This window comes from Podarcis gaigeae (assembly GCF_964106915.1).
Source record: "Podarcis gaigeae genome assembly, chromosome: 15".
In the NCBI taxonomy this organism is placed as follows: Eukaryota; Metazoa; Chordata; class Lepidosauria; order Squamata; family Lacertidae; genus Podarcis; species Podarcis gaigeae.
Window position 1 is genome coordinate 18,994,216 of NC_139692.1, and position 17,610 is coordinate 19,011,825.

At 44.5% G+C, this 17,610-nt stretch overlaps 2 protein-coding genes across 6 annotated transcripts in view; one reads left to right on the forward strand and one right to left on the reverse strand.

Moving 5' to 3' along the window:
* The window catches only part of HTR3B (5-hydroxytryptamine receptor 3B), a 31,809-nt gene extending 27,855 nt beyond the window's left edge, over positions 1 to 3,954 (reverse strand). The window contains exon 1 of the mRNA XM_083714076.1: positions 1,795 to 3,954. Within this exon, the coding sequence (XP_083570202.1) occupies positions 1,795 to 1,836 (42 nt within the window). The 5' untranslated portion in view covers positions 1,837 to 3,954. The remainder of the gene's footprint in view (positions 1 to 1,794) is intronic.
* A 7,138-nt stretch (positions 3,955 to 11,092) lies between these two features.
* Positions 11,093 to 17,610, forward strand: part of USP28 (ubiquitin specific peptidase 28) — a 32,005-nt gene continuing 25,487 nt past the window's right edge. For all 5 annotated transcript variants that reach the window (XR_014558242.1, XM_083713942.1, XM_083713943.1 and 2 more), the window contains exons 1-5: positions 11,093 to 11,375; positions 15,129 to 15,206; positions 15,862 to 15,994; positions 16,717 to 16,834; positions 17,388 to 17,550. Coding sequence is in view for 4 of the 5 variants with exons in the window: in XM_083713942.1 (XP_083570068.1) it covers positions 11,313 to 11,375; positions 15,129 to 15,206; positions 15,862 to 15,994; positions 16,717 to 16,834; positions 17,388 to 17,550 (555 nt within the window). In the remaining variant the exon portion in view is untranslated. The remainder of the gene's footprint in view (positions 11,376 to 15,128; positions 15,207 to 15,861; positions 15,995 to 16,716; positions 16,835 to 17,387; positions 17,551 to 17,610) is intronic.

Below are 17,610 nucleotides of genomic sequence, written 5' to 3' on the forward strand. Positions count from 1 at the left end.
AGGGCCAGCCGGGGGGAGCCGGGCAGGATGCTCCGCAGGGCCTCCGAGGAGTTTGGCTGCCTCCTCCCACTCAGCCACCCTACAACTGAGGGGGAGGCGGCGGACGGACTGTTTGGGGCAGCATGGAGCCTGCAGGCACCCAAGCTACCGCGTCACTCCCAGGAGAGATGCATGGCTCGGGAGAGCTGCAGCCCAGCATCAGTGGTGACCCCCGCGGCGGCCCGCCCCCACCGCACCCCCTTCCTCCGTCCCTGGCATCACCTCCTGCACCCCAAGGGAAAAGGCAGCAATGAACCCAGACCAACTCCACAATTAGCAGTGCTGGATTGCCCAGTAGGCAGACTAAGTACATGCATTTGGCACCAGCAAAGCAGGGGCACTGAAAAAAAGAAGATAAAAAATGAACTTTGTTCAACTTCCTTACACTCCGCTACACACTCTTCCCCAATTTTTCTATTCTGTTTCTAATATTTATTCCCACACACCTGTATGTGTCGTACGAACGTAGATCAAATTCATGTGGGGAGATCAGATTCTGTCATGTGTTACAATAAATCTTTGTTGTTGTTTTTATTTTAAACTTTTATTTCACAGTTTACTGTTGCTTTTATTTTGCATTATCTAATGAGGGGGCCCCATATATATATATATATATATATATATAGGGTTTCAGCCCCTAAATGTCTTAATCTGGCCCTGGACATTATAGTGTGGAGAATTGCCCAAAGTTCATCAGACTCAGCTTCTGAAAATGAAGCTTTGACTTTGTGGTTCCCAATGTGGGGCACATGCCCCACAGCGGGGCAATTTGGTTTTTAAGGGGGGCAATTCAAGAATGAGTTATTAACAGTGAATGGCCTTTTAGGCTTCCTCCGCGTGAATAGGAGTTCACTTTTTGAATAATAAGAATGATATGTCACGGGGGAGGGGGTATCAGGATTTTAGAGATGCTTAGGCGGGGCATGGGCACAAAAAGTTTGGGAACCACTGCTTTATATACTTCCAGGATCAGGGCCTTGCTTGGAAGAGACCTAATAGAGGAAGCCTCGGTTCCTTTCTTGCTGGTGCAACACTTATCCTCTCTAGTTCTGCAGGTTCTTAACTCTCTTGTGGACAGTTCCTTGGCTGTACCTGCTGTTACGCCCAACCCCTTGACTCTAGTAGGTTTCTCTACTAGCCTGACAGCTCCCCTATCTGGGTTCCTCAGGCTCCTTCGGGAGGAAGGGCAGGGCAGCAGTGGAAGAAATAAATAATAATCCCCCTTGCAAACTGCAACATGGCTGTCTTACCAGGAGCAGAATTACTGTAGCTGGCTGCTTCATAAATCACAATTCTGAAGGGTCAAAACAGATGATGAGATCATGCAGCCAGAAACTCCCAAATTAGTAATGGGCAGTAGATCAGACTAAACCAGCTTTCCCCAACGTGGTGCCCTCAAGCTGTTTTGGACAGCAACTTCTTCCAGCCACAGTCTAAAGATCCAACCCTGGCAATGGAAGAAGCAGTACAGATTCTCTGAACTGTATCCATTTGATCATTCAGCCTGATTCTACATAGCCGTTGGGTCGGTTTGTGCTGCACATACAAAGAAGATCAGGATCTGCTGCATCAGGCCATTGGCCCATCTAGTCCAGCATCCTTTTCCCAGTGGCCAACCAGGTGCCTATTATGGGAAGCCTGCAAGCAGGACATTGGTGTTAACAGCAGCGTTTTCCCTACTTGCATTTCTATGCAACAGGTCTTCAAAAGTATATTGCCTTCAATGTTGTGGCTAGTAGTCATTCATAGCCTTACCTTCATGCAAACATGATTTGGGTTGTCCTCACAGCACCCCATATATATATAAACCTTTCACACTCTGCCTTCTGCTTTATCCCAGGGAAGGAGGCAGCAAGATTCAATGAAAAGAAAAGGGAAGCAATAGTTTTATGGGGGCACCAGGAAAATCATTCATATTGTCTTGAAGTTGGTAGCCAAGCTTGCAAACATGTTCAGCAGCCAAGATGGGTTTAAAAGGCAGGGGACAGATTCAGATTAACTCATAGATTTGGGCCACCTCAACATCCTGTTGCAAACTTTTGCCTCCAAAAATCAGGCCAAGTGAAGCTCAACCAATCTCTCTGAGCGCCCCCGCCCAAGAAGAAACAAATGTTTACAAAATGTTCCAAAATGTCATTGCTATCCAGATTTGGAATGCAGGAGTTTGAATTTGTGCTTTAACCATATACTTCAAAATTGTGAGAGGTCCTAGGCATCTGGTGCCGCTGTTTGGGGCAGTGAAATGTCTTGGGCATTTGGATGAAGTACTAAAATGGAGAGGTGACACCTTGTTGAAGACCTAGGAAGATCTGAATCACTTTTTGTGGGTTTGCAAACAAGGCCAATTCAAGACATTTTGCTGCCCGCAACAACGGACAAGGTGGCAACCCCTTCTGGTTCTGTGTACAGAAGCCAAGAGGACTGACAACTGAATCTTCCTTAAGAACATAAGAAGAGCCCCGCTGGATCAGGCCAATGACTCACTGAGTCCAACACCCTTTTCTTACAGTGGCAACTCAGATGCCTGTGGGAAACCTGCAGTGCAGGAGTTATCTCCCCTCCTGTGGTTTTTAGCAGCTGGTATTCAGAAGCTTCATTGCCTCTGACCCTGGAGGCAGAGCATGGCTAGTAGTCACTGATAGTCTTGTATGCCATGAATTTGGAACTAGCTTGGTATTGTTTACACTCAATGGCATTTCAGACTCTTCCATTGCTACCTGGAGATACCAGGGAATGAACCTGGGACCTTTTGCACTCAAGGTACTTTCTCTGCTTCTTAGCTATGGTCCTCCATCCCTCATCGATATCCTATAGGTTGAAGCTAGCAAGAGAGGAGTTGGGTGGATGGGACGATCTCTTCCATTCCCTTCTAGGATCTTCTGCATGCCTTCTCCCTCTCTCTCCCTTCATGCCGCTCAGTAGGAAAGCAACCATCTAGCCCTGGCCCCTCCGGAATGGCCATCTGAATTATCGAGATGGTGAAAGGTTTATTATGCAAACATAATAAACGTAATAAGGGACGTGTTTATTATGCAAACAGCAACTGAGTTATGTGTCCTTTAAGACTACTAAATAGTTTTTAATTACTGCTATATCAGTAAATCCCATAAATATGCAAATGCAATTAGTTCACAAAATAGGCCCTAAATATCTTTATTCCTCTCCAACAAAGTTCTTTGAAGTTAATCGCCAGCTCCCTTTGTTCACTCCCTTGGCAGCGGAGCCGAAAATGATGGGAATTATGACAGATGTACACATTTTCGGGAGGGGAGAAGTGTATTTTCCCACCCACCCCCTTCATCCAAATGCCACATCTGGACAGGCAGAGATGGGATATGGAGGAGGGGAAGAAGAGATGGAGGAGGAAACACCCCCTCCCAGAGAAACACCCCCTCCCAGAGAACAACTTCATCATTTGGCTCACAGCAAAGTGTTTTGTGCTGTGCACAACAGACATATCACAACAAGTGGGTCTTGCAACAAGATGCAAATGCACATAGTGTTCCCTTTCTGGATTCCAAACAGTTTAATTTCCTCTTCCCCCGGTTTTCCCTTCTTCCCCACCCCCAGAAAAGAGAGAGCAGCCTGTTAGCATCCCATGCCCTCCAAGCATGCTCTGCTCACATTGACCCATTTTAAGCACACGGATGGTTGACCCCCCGCTAAAGTTTTTGCTGTACCTTTGGAAACCTTTAAATTCTCCTAAGCCTCCTGATAGTTCCCGCTTGTGTGTGTGTGTGCCCATTTATCTATATAAGGAGCAAAACTCAAAGACTTGGGATCATTTCTTCTTCTTTGGTGATCGTAGCCAAGTAAGATTGTCTTCCATGAACATGGTCTTAACAGTGAGTTAAATAAGTGACTGTGGAGGCCAATTCTGGATCCCCACGTCCTTCCACAGTGGGGACATTGGTTTCTGGGCAGGAGTTGATCACAGTGAGGGTTTGCCAAGCCTGCCTTCCTCTTAACACGTTGGACATCTTCAAAGCCCATGACACCTTTGGTAAAGGCCGTTCTCTATTTGGAGCACTCTCAGGCCAGTGATTCCCAGTTGTTGGTGTTTATACTACTTTTTTTTTAGATTTGCCTTGAGAGAATCTTTAAACCTTTTTTGTTGACCACCAGCATTATGCTTTCCAATTTTAAGTTCAGAATGCAGTAGTTGCTTTGGAAGATGATAACCAGTCATTCAAACAACATGACTAGTCCAACAAAGTTGATGTTGAAGGATCCTTGCTTCAGCACTGGTGATCTTTGCTTCTTCCAGTACACTGGCATTAGTTTGCCTGTCTTCCCAAGTGATGTGTAAAAGTTTTCAGAGACACCGTTGCCAGAGTTTATAAGTGGTCCACGTTTCACAAGCTTACAGTAAGGTTGGTAGTACATTAGCTTTGTAAACAAGCATTTTGGTTTCCCTGTAAATGTCCCAGTCCTCAAACACTTCATCAGGAGAAAGCTGCACAAGAGGTACCTACAGGAAAATGTCACCATACAGAATGCATCGGCTTCTGTTCAGCATGCCAGCGGTTCCATTCCATTCCACCACCACAGCTTTCCATCCTCTTCCCCCAAACAAGTCAGCATTCTGTGGCCACTGAGCATGCTCAGACCTCATTTGGCTGTTTTGGGTGGGTGTGTTTGTGCATCAGTGTTCACTCCTGGCTACATTAAAATCTCAGGTTTCTCCATTGATTTCTACAGGCAGCATTCACTTGTGTTCCTGGGAATGTTCAAAAATAGCTTCTCAGGCAGGCTGAACCAAAGAATTGCCTAACCAGAAAAGGAGAGAATTCTCTCCGACTATTTAATATCTCTGTGTATCTCTTCCTCCTTTTTTCCAAGATAGTCGACCCACTCTTTTTTTTGCTCCCCCACCTCAGTCACCATTGCATGGGCACTAAGTAAACACATTTCTCATTAGGGGTTTTCTTTGGGGTGGGGTGTAACTTCTTAGAGGTTTTCCTCCTGAAACTTTGTTGTACTGGTGCCTATAACACCGGTCCTGAAAGACCTACATTGGCTCCCAGTATGTTTCTGAGCACAATTCAAAGTGTTGGTGCTGACCTTTAAAGCCCTAAGCAGCCTCGGCCCAGTATAACCGAAGGAGCGTCTCCACCCCCATCGTTCAGCCCGGACACTGAGGTCCAGCGCCGAGGGCCTTCTGGCGGTTCCCTCACTGTGATAAGCGAAGTTACAGGGAACCAGGCAGAGGGCCTTCTCGGTAGTGCCGCCCACCCTGTGGAATGCCCTTCCATCAGATGTCAAGGAAAAAAACAACTATCTAACTTTTAGAAGATATCTGAAGGCAGCCCTGGTTGGGGAAGTTTTTAATGTTTGATGGTGTTTTTAATATTCTGTTGGAAGCTGCCCAGAGTGGCTAGGAAAACCCAGCCCGATGGGTGGGGTATATTATTATTATTATTATTATTATTATTATTATTATTAAAAGCTTGGGGTCCTCCTGTGTATCCTGGTGCTTTCTGCTTGTGGTGTGGGTAGCATCTGTGGCAGATGCTGGGTGAGGAATATCAGTAGCCCCCTATTTGCTCCTTCTGAGTCCCCTGGCTATACCTTTCTTTCAGAGAATAAAGCTATGAGTCATGCAGCTCCAAAAAGAGCCTGCTGCTCTCACGTGGGATGGAGGAGGAGGACAGTGATCTCCTGGCCAGTATTGAAATAAGATCCAACTGTCAACCCTGTTGGATTCTGTAAGTGTAATGGGGCCACAGGTTCCATCTCGACTTTTGTTGCAGTCAACCTAATGCCTTGGCCAGCTCTAATTAGAAGGAGCTTGTTTGCCAATTTAAATTGCAACCCTATGCCAAACATAATTATGCTGGAGTAAGTCCCTTTGAAAGGGCCGTGGGTTGCACTATGGGTTAAACCACAGAGCCTAGGACTTGCTGATCAGAAGGTCAGCGGTTAGAATCCCCGTGATGGGGTGAGCACCCGTTGCTCGGTCCCTGCTCCTGCCAACCTAGCAGTTCAAAAGCACTTCAAAGTGCAAGTAGATAAATAGGTACCGCTCTGTTGGGAAGGTAAACGGCATTTCCGTGCGCTCCTCTGGTTTGCCAGAAGCAGCTTAGTCATGCTGGCCACATGACCCTGAAGTTGTACGCCGGCTCCCTCGGCCAATAAAGCGAGATGCGCGCCGCAACCCCAGAGTCGGTCACGACTGGACCTTTACCTTTTAAGTCCCTTTGAACAGTACAGTGGGACTTAAATCTGCAAAGATGTTCATAGGATTGTGCTATTAATTAGGTAAAATGGTCCTAGGGAGAGGTGTTCCCATGTATCCTCCTGCAGAATTAAATCAGCCTCTCCTAGAACGGGACCTTCCAGATGTTATGAACATCAGCTCTCAAAAGTCCCACCCCGCATGGTCTGCTTCAATCCATCCTAGCATGCTATAGCTCTATGGGCTGGTGCTGACATGGGTTGCATTAGAAACAATATGAAGGGCACCAGGCTGGGGAAAGCTGACTTCAATTCAAATCTTTATTATGGTCATAGACCAGCATAAAAGGGTGGGATACAGTCATTTAAAAACTGAAAAGCGTTTTGGAATCCTAAAAGGTATTAAAACAGAAGGTGAATATAAAAGTCTATAAGAATTTAAAAGAAGCTAAAAGAGTATGAGCATTGGGTGGGTGTGGAAGAGCATAAAAGGTTAATAAAGTGGTACCTCAGGTTACAGACGCTTCAGGTTACAGACTCTGATAACCCGGAAGTAGAACCTCAGGTTAAGAACTTTGCTTCAGGATGAGAACAGAAATAGCGCAGTGGCAGCGCGGCAGCAGCAGGAGGCCCCATTAGCTAAAGTGGTGCTTCAGGTTAAGAACAGTTTCAGGTTAAGAACGGACCTCCGGAACGAATTCAGTTCTTAACCCAAGGTACCACTGTATATAAAAGACTTTACTAATTTACAGTGCAATCTGATATGTTCATTAAATCTAGTTTGTGGCACAGGTCATCCTCTGACAAATTTTGAGCGCTGCTGTGCAGAATCTAGCAACATTGTATATTGTAGCAGGATTGGTATCTCAGAGCAGCAGGGAGGTATAGGATTGCCCTGCGCGCTCTGGGTACTTATGAAATAGTGGGGAAATCAGGCTAATACGAATGTCTCTGTAATACAGGCACTGGAGAAGGACATGCTCTACCGTTAAAGCTGACTTAGAGAAATGTACTCAGACAGCTCTGAGGCGGCAACACCCTCTGGCTCCATTTATTGATGTGTTGGTCAGTTTTTTAAAATGGAATTTCTACCACCACCATCACCACCACCCCTTTCACCATAAAAGGTGGCATATAATAATAATAAGATACAATAATAAATAGAATTATAGAGAAAGATAAAATGGAAAAGCAGTAAATAATAAGACAGCACATTAAACCAGCAGATAAAAGCCAGTGGGAGGTCTGGTGCAGTGCTCGGTTTAAAGGGTTGCTTCATCCAAGTCCAGTTTAAAGGTAGCAAAAGGAGGAAGAGACCTTGCAGTTGTCCACCCAGACAATGAGAAAACTAGGAGGACTCCACTGGAATCTGAAGGGTAAGAGTTGGTGATGGTATCCGGGGAGAGGATTTTATAATGTGGAGGTCACCAACCCCCCCTTACATTAGGAGGCGGTGACAGCTGGAAAAAGCCCTCTGTTGAATGAACCAATGCATGGATAGTGAGACAAGGCAGTTTTAAAGGTCAAATTCAGCACTTTGGAAACAAATTGGGAGCTAGTGCAAAGCTGCCCCGAGGCATATGGAAAGGGTAAGTGTGTAGAAACCATTAAGTGGACCTGCCACATTTTTAAATATTCAAAATATACCCCTGTCCTATTCAGAATTAATTTGTTATCCTTAAAGTTTTTGCAAAGCTACTGCTGCCGTGCACATTTTGCATAGTCAGAGTGCCATCTGGGGGCCAAATTGGATTTTTCTGGTGTGTGTGATTTGCTGTCTGATAAATGATGGGATGGTAACGCAGCATGTCCTGCTTTCATTTTAGGTGCCATTTGTTGTGTGATTTTAATCAGAGGATTCGTTATTTTGTTATTGAATCACTTCACTTGACAAGGGAACCCAGAGCAGGACCCCTGAAGTGGATCTCAAGATTCAGGTCAGTATATGTGGAAGAAGGCCCTGTCTTATATTTCCTGGTTCCAGGCCATCAAGGGTTAAAACCATCATTTTAAATTGGGCCACAAAAATGGGTTTGGAGACAGTGGAGCTTCCTTAAATTTGTAGGAGACATTTTCCCAAAATGGCAGTTGGCCATTCTCTTGCAACCCCGATCACACTAACCATGGTGCCTAAAAGCATAATTTTTTTAAATCAAAGTATATGTTTTGGGATGTTTCACTAATAGTCAATCTATTATTATAAAATAATATAATTACCGGTACATCAGGAAGTATGAAAAAGAGTCAGGGCTTGTAGATGGGGTCTCTTCTAGCCCTGCCTGGGGGTGCCATGGTTTGAACACGAGACCTTCCACATGCAAAGAAAGAGAGCCACTATGTTGTGTAATGGGTAGAGTGTTGGACCAGGATTCAAATCCCCACTCAGCCAAGAGGCTCACTGAGTGAACCTGGGGCCAGCCAATGCTTCTTACTCTAGCCTACCTCACAGGGTTGTTGTGAAGATTAAATGAGGAGGGGGAAACCTCGTTCACCACCTCAAGCTCTTTGGAGAGAAAAATGAGATGTAAAAGCAATAAATATTTTTTTTAAGAATGTGTGAGCAATGGCCTGTTCCTGGCAAGATAAGCAGAAACACACCTGAGACCTGGTCAGTGCTGTAGCAGAGCTGTGGGAGACAGGGACAAAGCACTACTATTTAATTCACAGAAGGGATGATAATGTCATCGCCTGGGATGCTTATTTGCCAGTCCTCCACATGCCAAGTAGATAAGCTTTTAACAGAGAGAAACACACCAAATAAGCTAAGCAGAGGAAGAGAGATAGATTACAATACAGTACATGGCTCTGGGTTAAATTGACATTTTTATTTTGGAAAATTCCAAAGCCTCTTTATTACAACCAACAAAATGGTTCCAAAATAGTGATAAAGCACTTGAGTCCACTAGAATGCTTCACCATACTGGGTGTTAAGCAAGGGGTGGGGGGAGGATGGATCAAAACCATATTATTAATTATTATTTATTGAATTTATATATTGCCCTATACCTAGAAGTCTTAGGGCGGTTCACATGACAAAAACTAAATTTAAAACCACAAAATATATAATCAAATAAAAAAAAAGCCCAATAACGCCTCCCCTGAAACCCCACATTTTAAAAGGGCATAGGATGTCATACCACCCCCCCACAAAAAAATCTTCAGAACTGTAGTTTGTTGAGGGTGCTGGGAATTGTAGCTCTAGGAGAGGAAAATGCCGTTCCTGTGAAGTCATGTGCTATAAACGGGTGCTGAAAGTGTTTTAAATGTGTTGTTATCTGTCCAAAGCTGCTGGGAACTAAAGCCATAAATATTCCTTTCCCCACTAATCCATCAATATTCCCCCAGATCCCCCCCACCCCTACTCCTTTGCAACTCTCCGGATCCTTGATCCAGTTTTCCCACATAGGGCACCCTCAAAATGATGCTGGACTACAACTCCCATCAGCCCCAGCCAGTGTAACCACTGATAGGGCATGATGGGAATTGGAGTCCAGCCACATGTCAATAGGTGGTTGTAGGCTGGCCACGTTTGTCCCTCTTTCCAAAATGAGAGGGCGTTTTAAAACAGCAGTAAGCACAACCCCTGTTGTTTCAAACTGCCCACTGCCCTGAAGGGTCTTGTGTTGAATGGAGATATAGAGATAGATGGATAGATAGATAACACACACACACACACACACAGAGTCATACCTCGGATTACAGATGCTTCAGGTTGCGCGTTGCGCGTTTCGGGTTACGGACACGCCGAAACCTGGAAGTACTGGAACGGGTTTCTTCTGGGTTTCGGTGCTCGCGCATGCACAGAAGTGCTAAGTCGAGCTTTGTGCATAAACGCCAAATCACAACCCACACATGCGCAGACATGGCGCTGCGGGTTGTGGACGCTGTGGGTTGCAAACGTGCCTCCTGCACGGATCACATTCACAACCTGAGCATCCACAGTATCTCCATTATTGTTTTTGAATACAATTTTTAATTAAATTTTCTGTTTTACAATTTAGAATACTCATTTTTACATCCTTAAGATATCAAGGACATTCCCTCTTCTCTTTCCATGGTTCATTTTACATATCATAAATCTCTGCAAATTTTACAAAAACTATACCATTCAGTATTCCATTGTTGCATTCATCAAAACTTATTTACACTGTTGAATTTATCTTAACGCTGACAGCATTTTCAGGTGTACACAACTTCCCCCCATATATTCAATAAACGTTTTCCAATCTTCTCTAAACATACGTTCTTCTTGTTCTTATTCTATAGGTTAAGTCTGCAAGTTGTGCATATTCTGTCAACTTAAGTTGCCATTCTTCTTTGGTTGGGACCGCACACATTTTCCATTTGGGGGCTAACAAAACATGGGCCCTAGTAGTGGCATACATAAATAACCTTTCTGACATCTGGGGATTTCAGTCTGAATTATTCCCAGCAGAAAGGACTGCATGTATCTGACATTAGTCATTACTCTGAGGAAGGTTACTGAGATCAATAGACATGATTTAACTTAGGCCCATTCATTTCGTTGTGTTTGCTCTGAGTAGCACTTTGTTGGGATTCAATTCTGCTTTGGGGCAAATAAAAAAGAGCTGTTGGGTGTGAGGCGACTGGAAGGCATCCATGCGGCATTTGAAAAAAAAATGGCAACAGAAACCAGGATGGATAGAAATAAATGATTTAAAATAATAATTAAAAAAAATCAGATTTTTAAAATTTTACCGGCCGCCTCTAGCGAAGGCGACTGGTCGTTGGGAGCGAAGCGGCCGCGAGACGGAGCGACCCGCGCGGCATTCGGCTCCCGCTCAGCCAAAACGAACGAGAAGAGGCGCTGGGGGGGGGGGGGAGCTCTCTCGTGGGCATGCGCACCTCGCTTCGAGGGGGGGCGCGGCCGGAGGAGGCTCGAGCCCGACACGCCCCCCCGCGCGCTCCTCTTTTCGGAAATATTTGTTTTTCGTTTGGGTGAGGGGCGGTGTGCGCCGCCCTCTGCCGCGCGCTGATAGGTCGGCGGCGTGGGCGGGGCTTGGCGTGGGCGGCGGTTGCGGGGAGCGTGGAGAGCTCGGGCCGCTTCTGTGGTGGCTGAGGAGGCGGCGGGCGCGATGACGGCCGAGCTGCAGCAGGCCCAGGAGGGGGGCGCGGCTGCCGTCGAGAGCCAAGGACGGGTGAGGGATTGGGGACCTGTCCGGGGGGGTTGTTCGTGAGAGAGAGAGAGAGAGAGAGAGAGAGAGAGTGAGTCCGAGCTGGGTCGCCTACCCGCGACGGTATACTGAGGAGAGGGAAGAAACCCGCGCCTCCTTTCCTTTTCACTTCTCTGCCTTCTCCCTTCTATCATCCTCCCTACAAAAACAAACAAACCCAAACCCTACTCTGGGTCTCAGTCTGTATACAAGCAGAAAGAGCCGTTAATATTAGCAATATTCATTAGTATTGCGATTATTATTTATTGCTGTTATATTCATCGCTGGTCACCTATCTATAGAACCTTTTCCTGTAAACACAAAAAAGTCTGCTGGTTCAATATTGCGTGTAGAAGTGTGCTTTGAGCGCCCTAAATAGAGCGCCCTAGATACTTGATGGATGAAGCTGTAAGTGGCAGAAGAAGAGGAGGGCCTAAATGGGTTTACAGGACTTTTTTTCTTTGTGCGTCTCCCTAAACGGAAAACTCTGAAAGTGGGGTCGTATCATTAGCAGGCAAAAAAAGAGGAAGGAAGAAATTTCAGGTGCTACGAATCAGTTTATTGCGAGACGAGGCAGGTTTTTTGCCTCCCTTGCAGACACTTTTTTAAAGTGCTATTTTTCTAGAAAAAGAGATGCCCTTGTTTTCTTATAATGGCAGTGGCAGCCACCTGAGAGGTGCTTGAACTGAGTTCTGGTGCTTTCCAGGGCGGAGGGGGAAAAGCCCTCAATGGATCTAAGTTGAAAGAAAGAAAGAAAGAAAGAAAGAAAGAAAGAAAGAAAGAAAGAAAGAAAGAAAATTGCTATAGATTTTAAAAAGATTAATTAAGCCATATTTGGGTCTGGCCTTCACTCTTCTAAACAGAAGTACTTTACATAGTTTTCACTAATAGCTATTAACAACTACCAATGTGGTTTGACCAAACAGTGGTAGGTCAACTTATCACCGAACTTAAAATAAAACTTATTAAACCTCTGGGTAATGAAATTCCTTTCACAGTTGCTTGTTACAGTGAATATTAATCATAGTTTAATACTAATTTTAATTATCCATCATGATGATGTCAAATTATTTTATGAGGAGCAGACAGCTTTTTGGCAGGCTTGTATCATCTTCACAGAATGATGGTGTTCCCAATATTACAAAAATGACTTGCTGTGTGCCATTCAATGCTGACCAGTTGTGTGTGACGCTCAGTGGATTACATTCCTGTGATTAGTATTTTATTGAGCTAGATGCTTATTTAGTGCTGATTTTAGTGTTCTGATATTTTTTTGGAAATTGTCTTGGTGAGGATTTCGGCCCTTAAGGACATCTTATAAATATTTCAATTTGTTTTTAAAAAAGAAACCAGTTCCTGACAAATAATTTAACAGGGTGCCTTAGGGACATAAACTTATCTAAATAGGTTGGAACTTGAATGATGTCTTTGCATCTGGAGTATACCCTTTTTGGGGGAGAGGGGTTGCGTGAACATAGTGAGAGTGGGATAATTAAGTATAATGTAATGATTCCTAAACTGTATTTTATTTTCCTTCTGGGACTCTGGATGCGAGATTCATAATTGCCAGTATCTGAGTAAGGGGGTTCCTTACCAGTCAGTTTGCCTTTACCTGTTTTCCTTGCTGTTTAAAAATGTTACTTCAATATCCACCCTTTCTGAATGCTAGCCAAACTTTTCTAAAAATCAGCTATTTGATCTCCGGTATTTGGGCCCAACTTGGTTTGTTAATAGGTGAATTTGCATGCCTTTTTCATATTTTGATAAAAAGGACCAGATTACTTTTTAGACCTTGGGAATTAATGAGACCTGGTTCCTGACTATTTCCCCCTCCTCATTACCTGAATGGAAATTTATCAGTGTGGAATATTATACAGTCACACCTTGGGTTAAATGTGCTTCAGGTTGAGCGTTTTCAAGTTACGCTCCGCGGTGACCCAGAAGTAACGGAGTGCGTTACTTCTGGGTTTCGCCACTCGTGCATGCACAGATGCTCAAAATGACGTCATACATGGAAGCGGCGAAACGCGACCTGCACAGATGCATCTTACGTTCCACTCAGGATGTGAATGGGGCTCCGGAATGGATCCCGTTCGCATCCAAGGGTACCAATGTATTTTGGGTAAAATTTGGAATAATTTGACCCTAGATGCTGCTATGCAACTACTCCTTAATATGCTTGCCTACTTCATAGAACCTCTAGGGTGAAGAAAAGCTGTATTGTTGTTGTTTAGTCGTGTCCGACTCTTCATGACCCCATGGACCAGACCACGCCAGGCACTTCTGTCTTCCACTGCCTCCCACAGTTTTGTCAAACACATGTTAGTAGCTTCGAGAACACTGTCCAACCATCTCTTCTTCTGTCATCCCCTTCTTGTGCCCTCAATCTTCCCAACATCAGGGTCTTTTCCAGGGAGTCTTCTCTTCTCATGAGGTGGCCAAAGTATTGGAGCCACAGCTTCAGGATCTGTCCTTCCAGTGAGCACTCAGGGCTGATTTCCTTCAGAATGGATAGGTTTGATCTTCTTGCGGTCCATGGGACTCTCAAGAGTCTCCTCCAGCACCATAATTCAAAAGCATCAATTCTTTAGCGATCAGCCTTCTTTATGGTCCAGCTCTCACTTCCATACATCACTACTGGGAAAACCATACCTTTAACTATATGGACCTTAGTCGGCAAGGTTATGTCTCTGTTTTTTTAAGAGAGAAAAGCTAGATCATTCTAACTCCACCAGCCAACTGGTTACAGGGCATTTTGGAGAGGGTCTAGCGTGCTGTATATCTTTGGCACCTTGTTGTAAGTGAGAAATGACAAACCTAAATGGCATGTGCAGCCAGCTTAAAATAGCTCCTCATCAAACCCCTGCAAATTCCTGGACTGCTTACGTCTGATAGCATATGCTGCTGCTTTTTGGTAGAATAAATATGTAGACTGCTGGTCCCTCGCCCTGGTAAAGGGATATTTGAACTGGTATTGCTTAGGCCTGGCTATAATTCCTCCTTTAAAGGGCACATGCTCCTTTCTAATAAGGAGCTAGCTTTCACTGAGGCATAAAATGGAATACCTATGGGTATTTGGAGAATATGTAAGCTTTTGAGTTGGACAGAATGCTTAATGGTATGTCTAGGTGATCAAATGTCTGCATCTAGAAAGGTCCAGAAAGGTACATTGACCTGTGGAGGCAACCATTGAACTTTCCCTTTTTGTGTTTCACGCATAGAGCCATTGGTCTGCCCTCCTTCCTTGTATGCAGAAGAAACAAACCACACTTTCTGGCTTGGCTGCATGTCCAGCCTAGGGCTTGATGTGTTTTTCTCAAACTGCAGTTGATAAGCAAAGATCAAACCCTGGCTACAGTTCATGGTTTAGGAACAAACAAACAAAAAAACCCATGGTCACTGGTTTTGGATGTAAACCTTGATTTAGGGATTGTAATTTTTTTCTTCACAGTTCAAGCTTAGGCGTATGCATGGTTATTGAATCATTAGGTCTAGCTCATGTGTGAACTGTGCTAATGTTTCAACTTTCCCCAGCCTGGTACCCACCCTCCAGATGTTGCTGGACTCCATCTTCCATCAGCCCAGACTGTGTGGCCATGGTGAAGGCTGATGGGAGCTGTAGTCCAGCAACAATCTAGGGCACTAGATTGGAGAAGGCTGGTTGATATTGCCTCACTGTAAGTATCCTATTATTATTCCCTTATTGACACATACTTTCTTTGTCCCGTGTGACTGTAGAATGGCAATGTGCTCATCAACCAGCTCAGAGAGATCACAGGCATTCAGGATCCTTTGTTCCTCCACACAGCCCTGAAGGTAAGTATTCTTCTGCCACTATGAATGTCAGACCTGCTCACCAAGCACCTTTCCTCTGCCTCCTCCTTCACTGTTGGGTCCTAATCACCCTCCCCTTGATCTCTGCTGCCTGTGTTCTAGCTGTGCTCTTTGTGTTGACGCCGTAGAGCCAGCAGAGGCAGCCATGTTTCCCCAAAGGGATTGCTTCAAGCCAGGAAAAACAACAGTATAAAGACAGCTGTCCATGCTTCCCCTTCTGACCTTTAAAAGCACCATCTTAAACATGTCACATTTGCTTCAAGTTAGAATAAGAAGGATGTGCAGAGAGAGCTTTTTAGTGGGCATTATCTTTCACTTGTATTGCACTTCTGGAGAGGATCACCATCATTTACTGAGCCTCTCCTAGCTCAGGATATAATAGGACCCTTTTAGGAGTATGTATGAAAATGTGGTTCCTGTTTGAAATGCTCTTTTCATTTTTATTGCCCTTCTTTAAAGCTGGACCCCACATCTCTTTAGAATAGTGTATAGACAGAGCAGGATGGGAATTGTACTGTACTTTAAATCTTATTTTTTTCCAGTGAGTGTCATGCATAAGCAATTGTTGACCTGAAATACTTCATCCGGTACATATTTTCTTCCCGTGTTGCACAAATGCTTTGTTTTTTGTCCTTAGGCTGCTGATGGAAACTTAATTCAAGCCGTTAGTTTCCTCACAGAACACCACGCTAAAGAGTCAGGGCAAGAAGCTGTTGCTGCAGAACCATCTGACAGTGAAGGAAGTGCAGTTGGCAAAAATCAGGCAACCAGTAGGTGACTTCTTCCCTTTACCTGAAATATTCTTGCCACAGTTGGATGCATTTTTTGGGAATGCTATATATAGGTTGTGAAAACTTGAGCCATAGGCTCAGTCCCATTTATAAAGAGACACTTTGCTGGGGCTAATGAAAGACAAGTATGGACCCATTAACAGTTGGATTAGATGAAGAGGCTTGATCATTCCAATTTCATTGTTATGATGATGGGGTGAAGGGGCAATAGATTGAAACGGAAACATTGCGATGAGATAGCAATAGGAACAGTGTTTTTGTAATTATATGCTTACATGGATGAGAGCACATTAATTCTGTTAGATGGGAAATGAGCTTACATGTGGCTGGCTGCAAGCCAGGACCTCATCTAGAACTCCAGACACTTCAGTTGCACACAGTCCTCCAGTCAAAATCTGGATTAAACTGCTTTGACCATCTGTGGGATGTGTGTCCTCATCATTGGAGTGAGTTTGAAAACCATTGTCTTAACATGACGGTCCAAGTTTAATTGTCCATAGAAAGCCTCTTGTTTGGGTGGTGTTTGGAGTTTGTCTTTGCCAGTGCTTTTGGAAAGCATCAGTGTGAAAATGCCTATGCAGTGTTTTGCTTTTAAACTGTTGCCTCCCTGTTTGAAAACCAGTAAAATACTGTGTCTTGGACTGGCTTTGTGAGGGGCACCTTCACTCTACTTAAATAGTGATAGCCACTTTGGTTTCCAGGTCCAGCTGAAGCAACAGAAGATGATGAAGCTAATCTGCAGGAAGCTGTTTCTTCTGGAGCCCTTGATTTTCCAAGTGTTCAAGTTGTAGAGAAAGATCCAGATGCAACAGCGAATGTGTATGCTGTGCTCTGCCTTTTTCTTTTCTTTGTGCATGTTATCAAATTCCTATCCTGCCCTTCTAAGGATCCATGGGCAACAAACAACCAAACAGTAAAACAATACACGAGTCAGTACAGAAAGGGCAGCAGATACCTGTGTCATCGCCATATTTACTCCCTAAGTATCTGTGAAGCGCCTTGGACTATATTTTATTCACACTCTGGAAGAATGGTCTTTATTGGCACTGTTTACCCAGGTTGTGTTCAGGTCAGCAAGATGTTCTCCTCTTGTACATCTCCCACACAGTCTGGTCCTCCGCCTGCCACATTCCATTGTTATCCCAGATAATGTAATCTGATCCCTACAGAATATGATCAAAAGTCAGCCCAAAAAGGTGTGCCCTGCCACAACACCTCTACAGCTGACCACAACAGCCTATGCTGTTAATTGGGGGTGGGTTAAATATAGCTACTCTTCAGTTTTGCAGTTTCCAATCAGAAGCATGGGAAGTTTTGTGTGAACACAACCCGAATTTTTGTCACTGACTTGTTGATTTGTGTTCCCTGGCAGAGTTTATGAACCGAGTGTGGCTGAAAGCAACAATCGGTCCAAACGGAAACGGTGTGATGTCTGGGGAGAGACTGCTGCCCAGAGTGAGTGGAGGAGAGCAGGCGACTGGCCAGTAGGGATGAAAAACATTGGAAATACTTGCTGGTTCAGTGCAGTCATACAGGTAAGATGGCGCCTCTAGTTCTTGAGTGCCATCTGCCAGGGCAAAATGGAGAACTTGTGG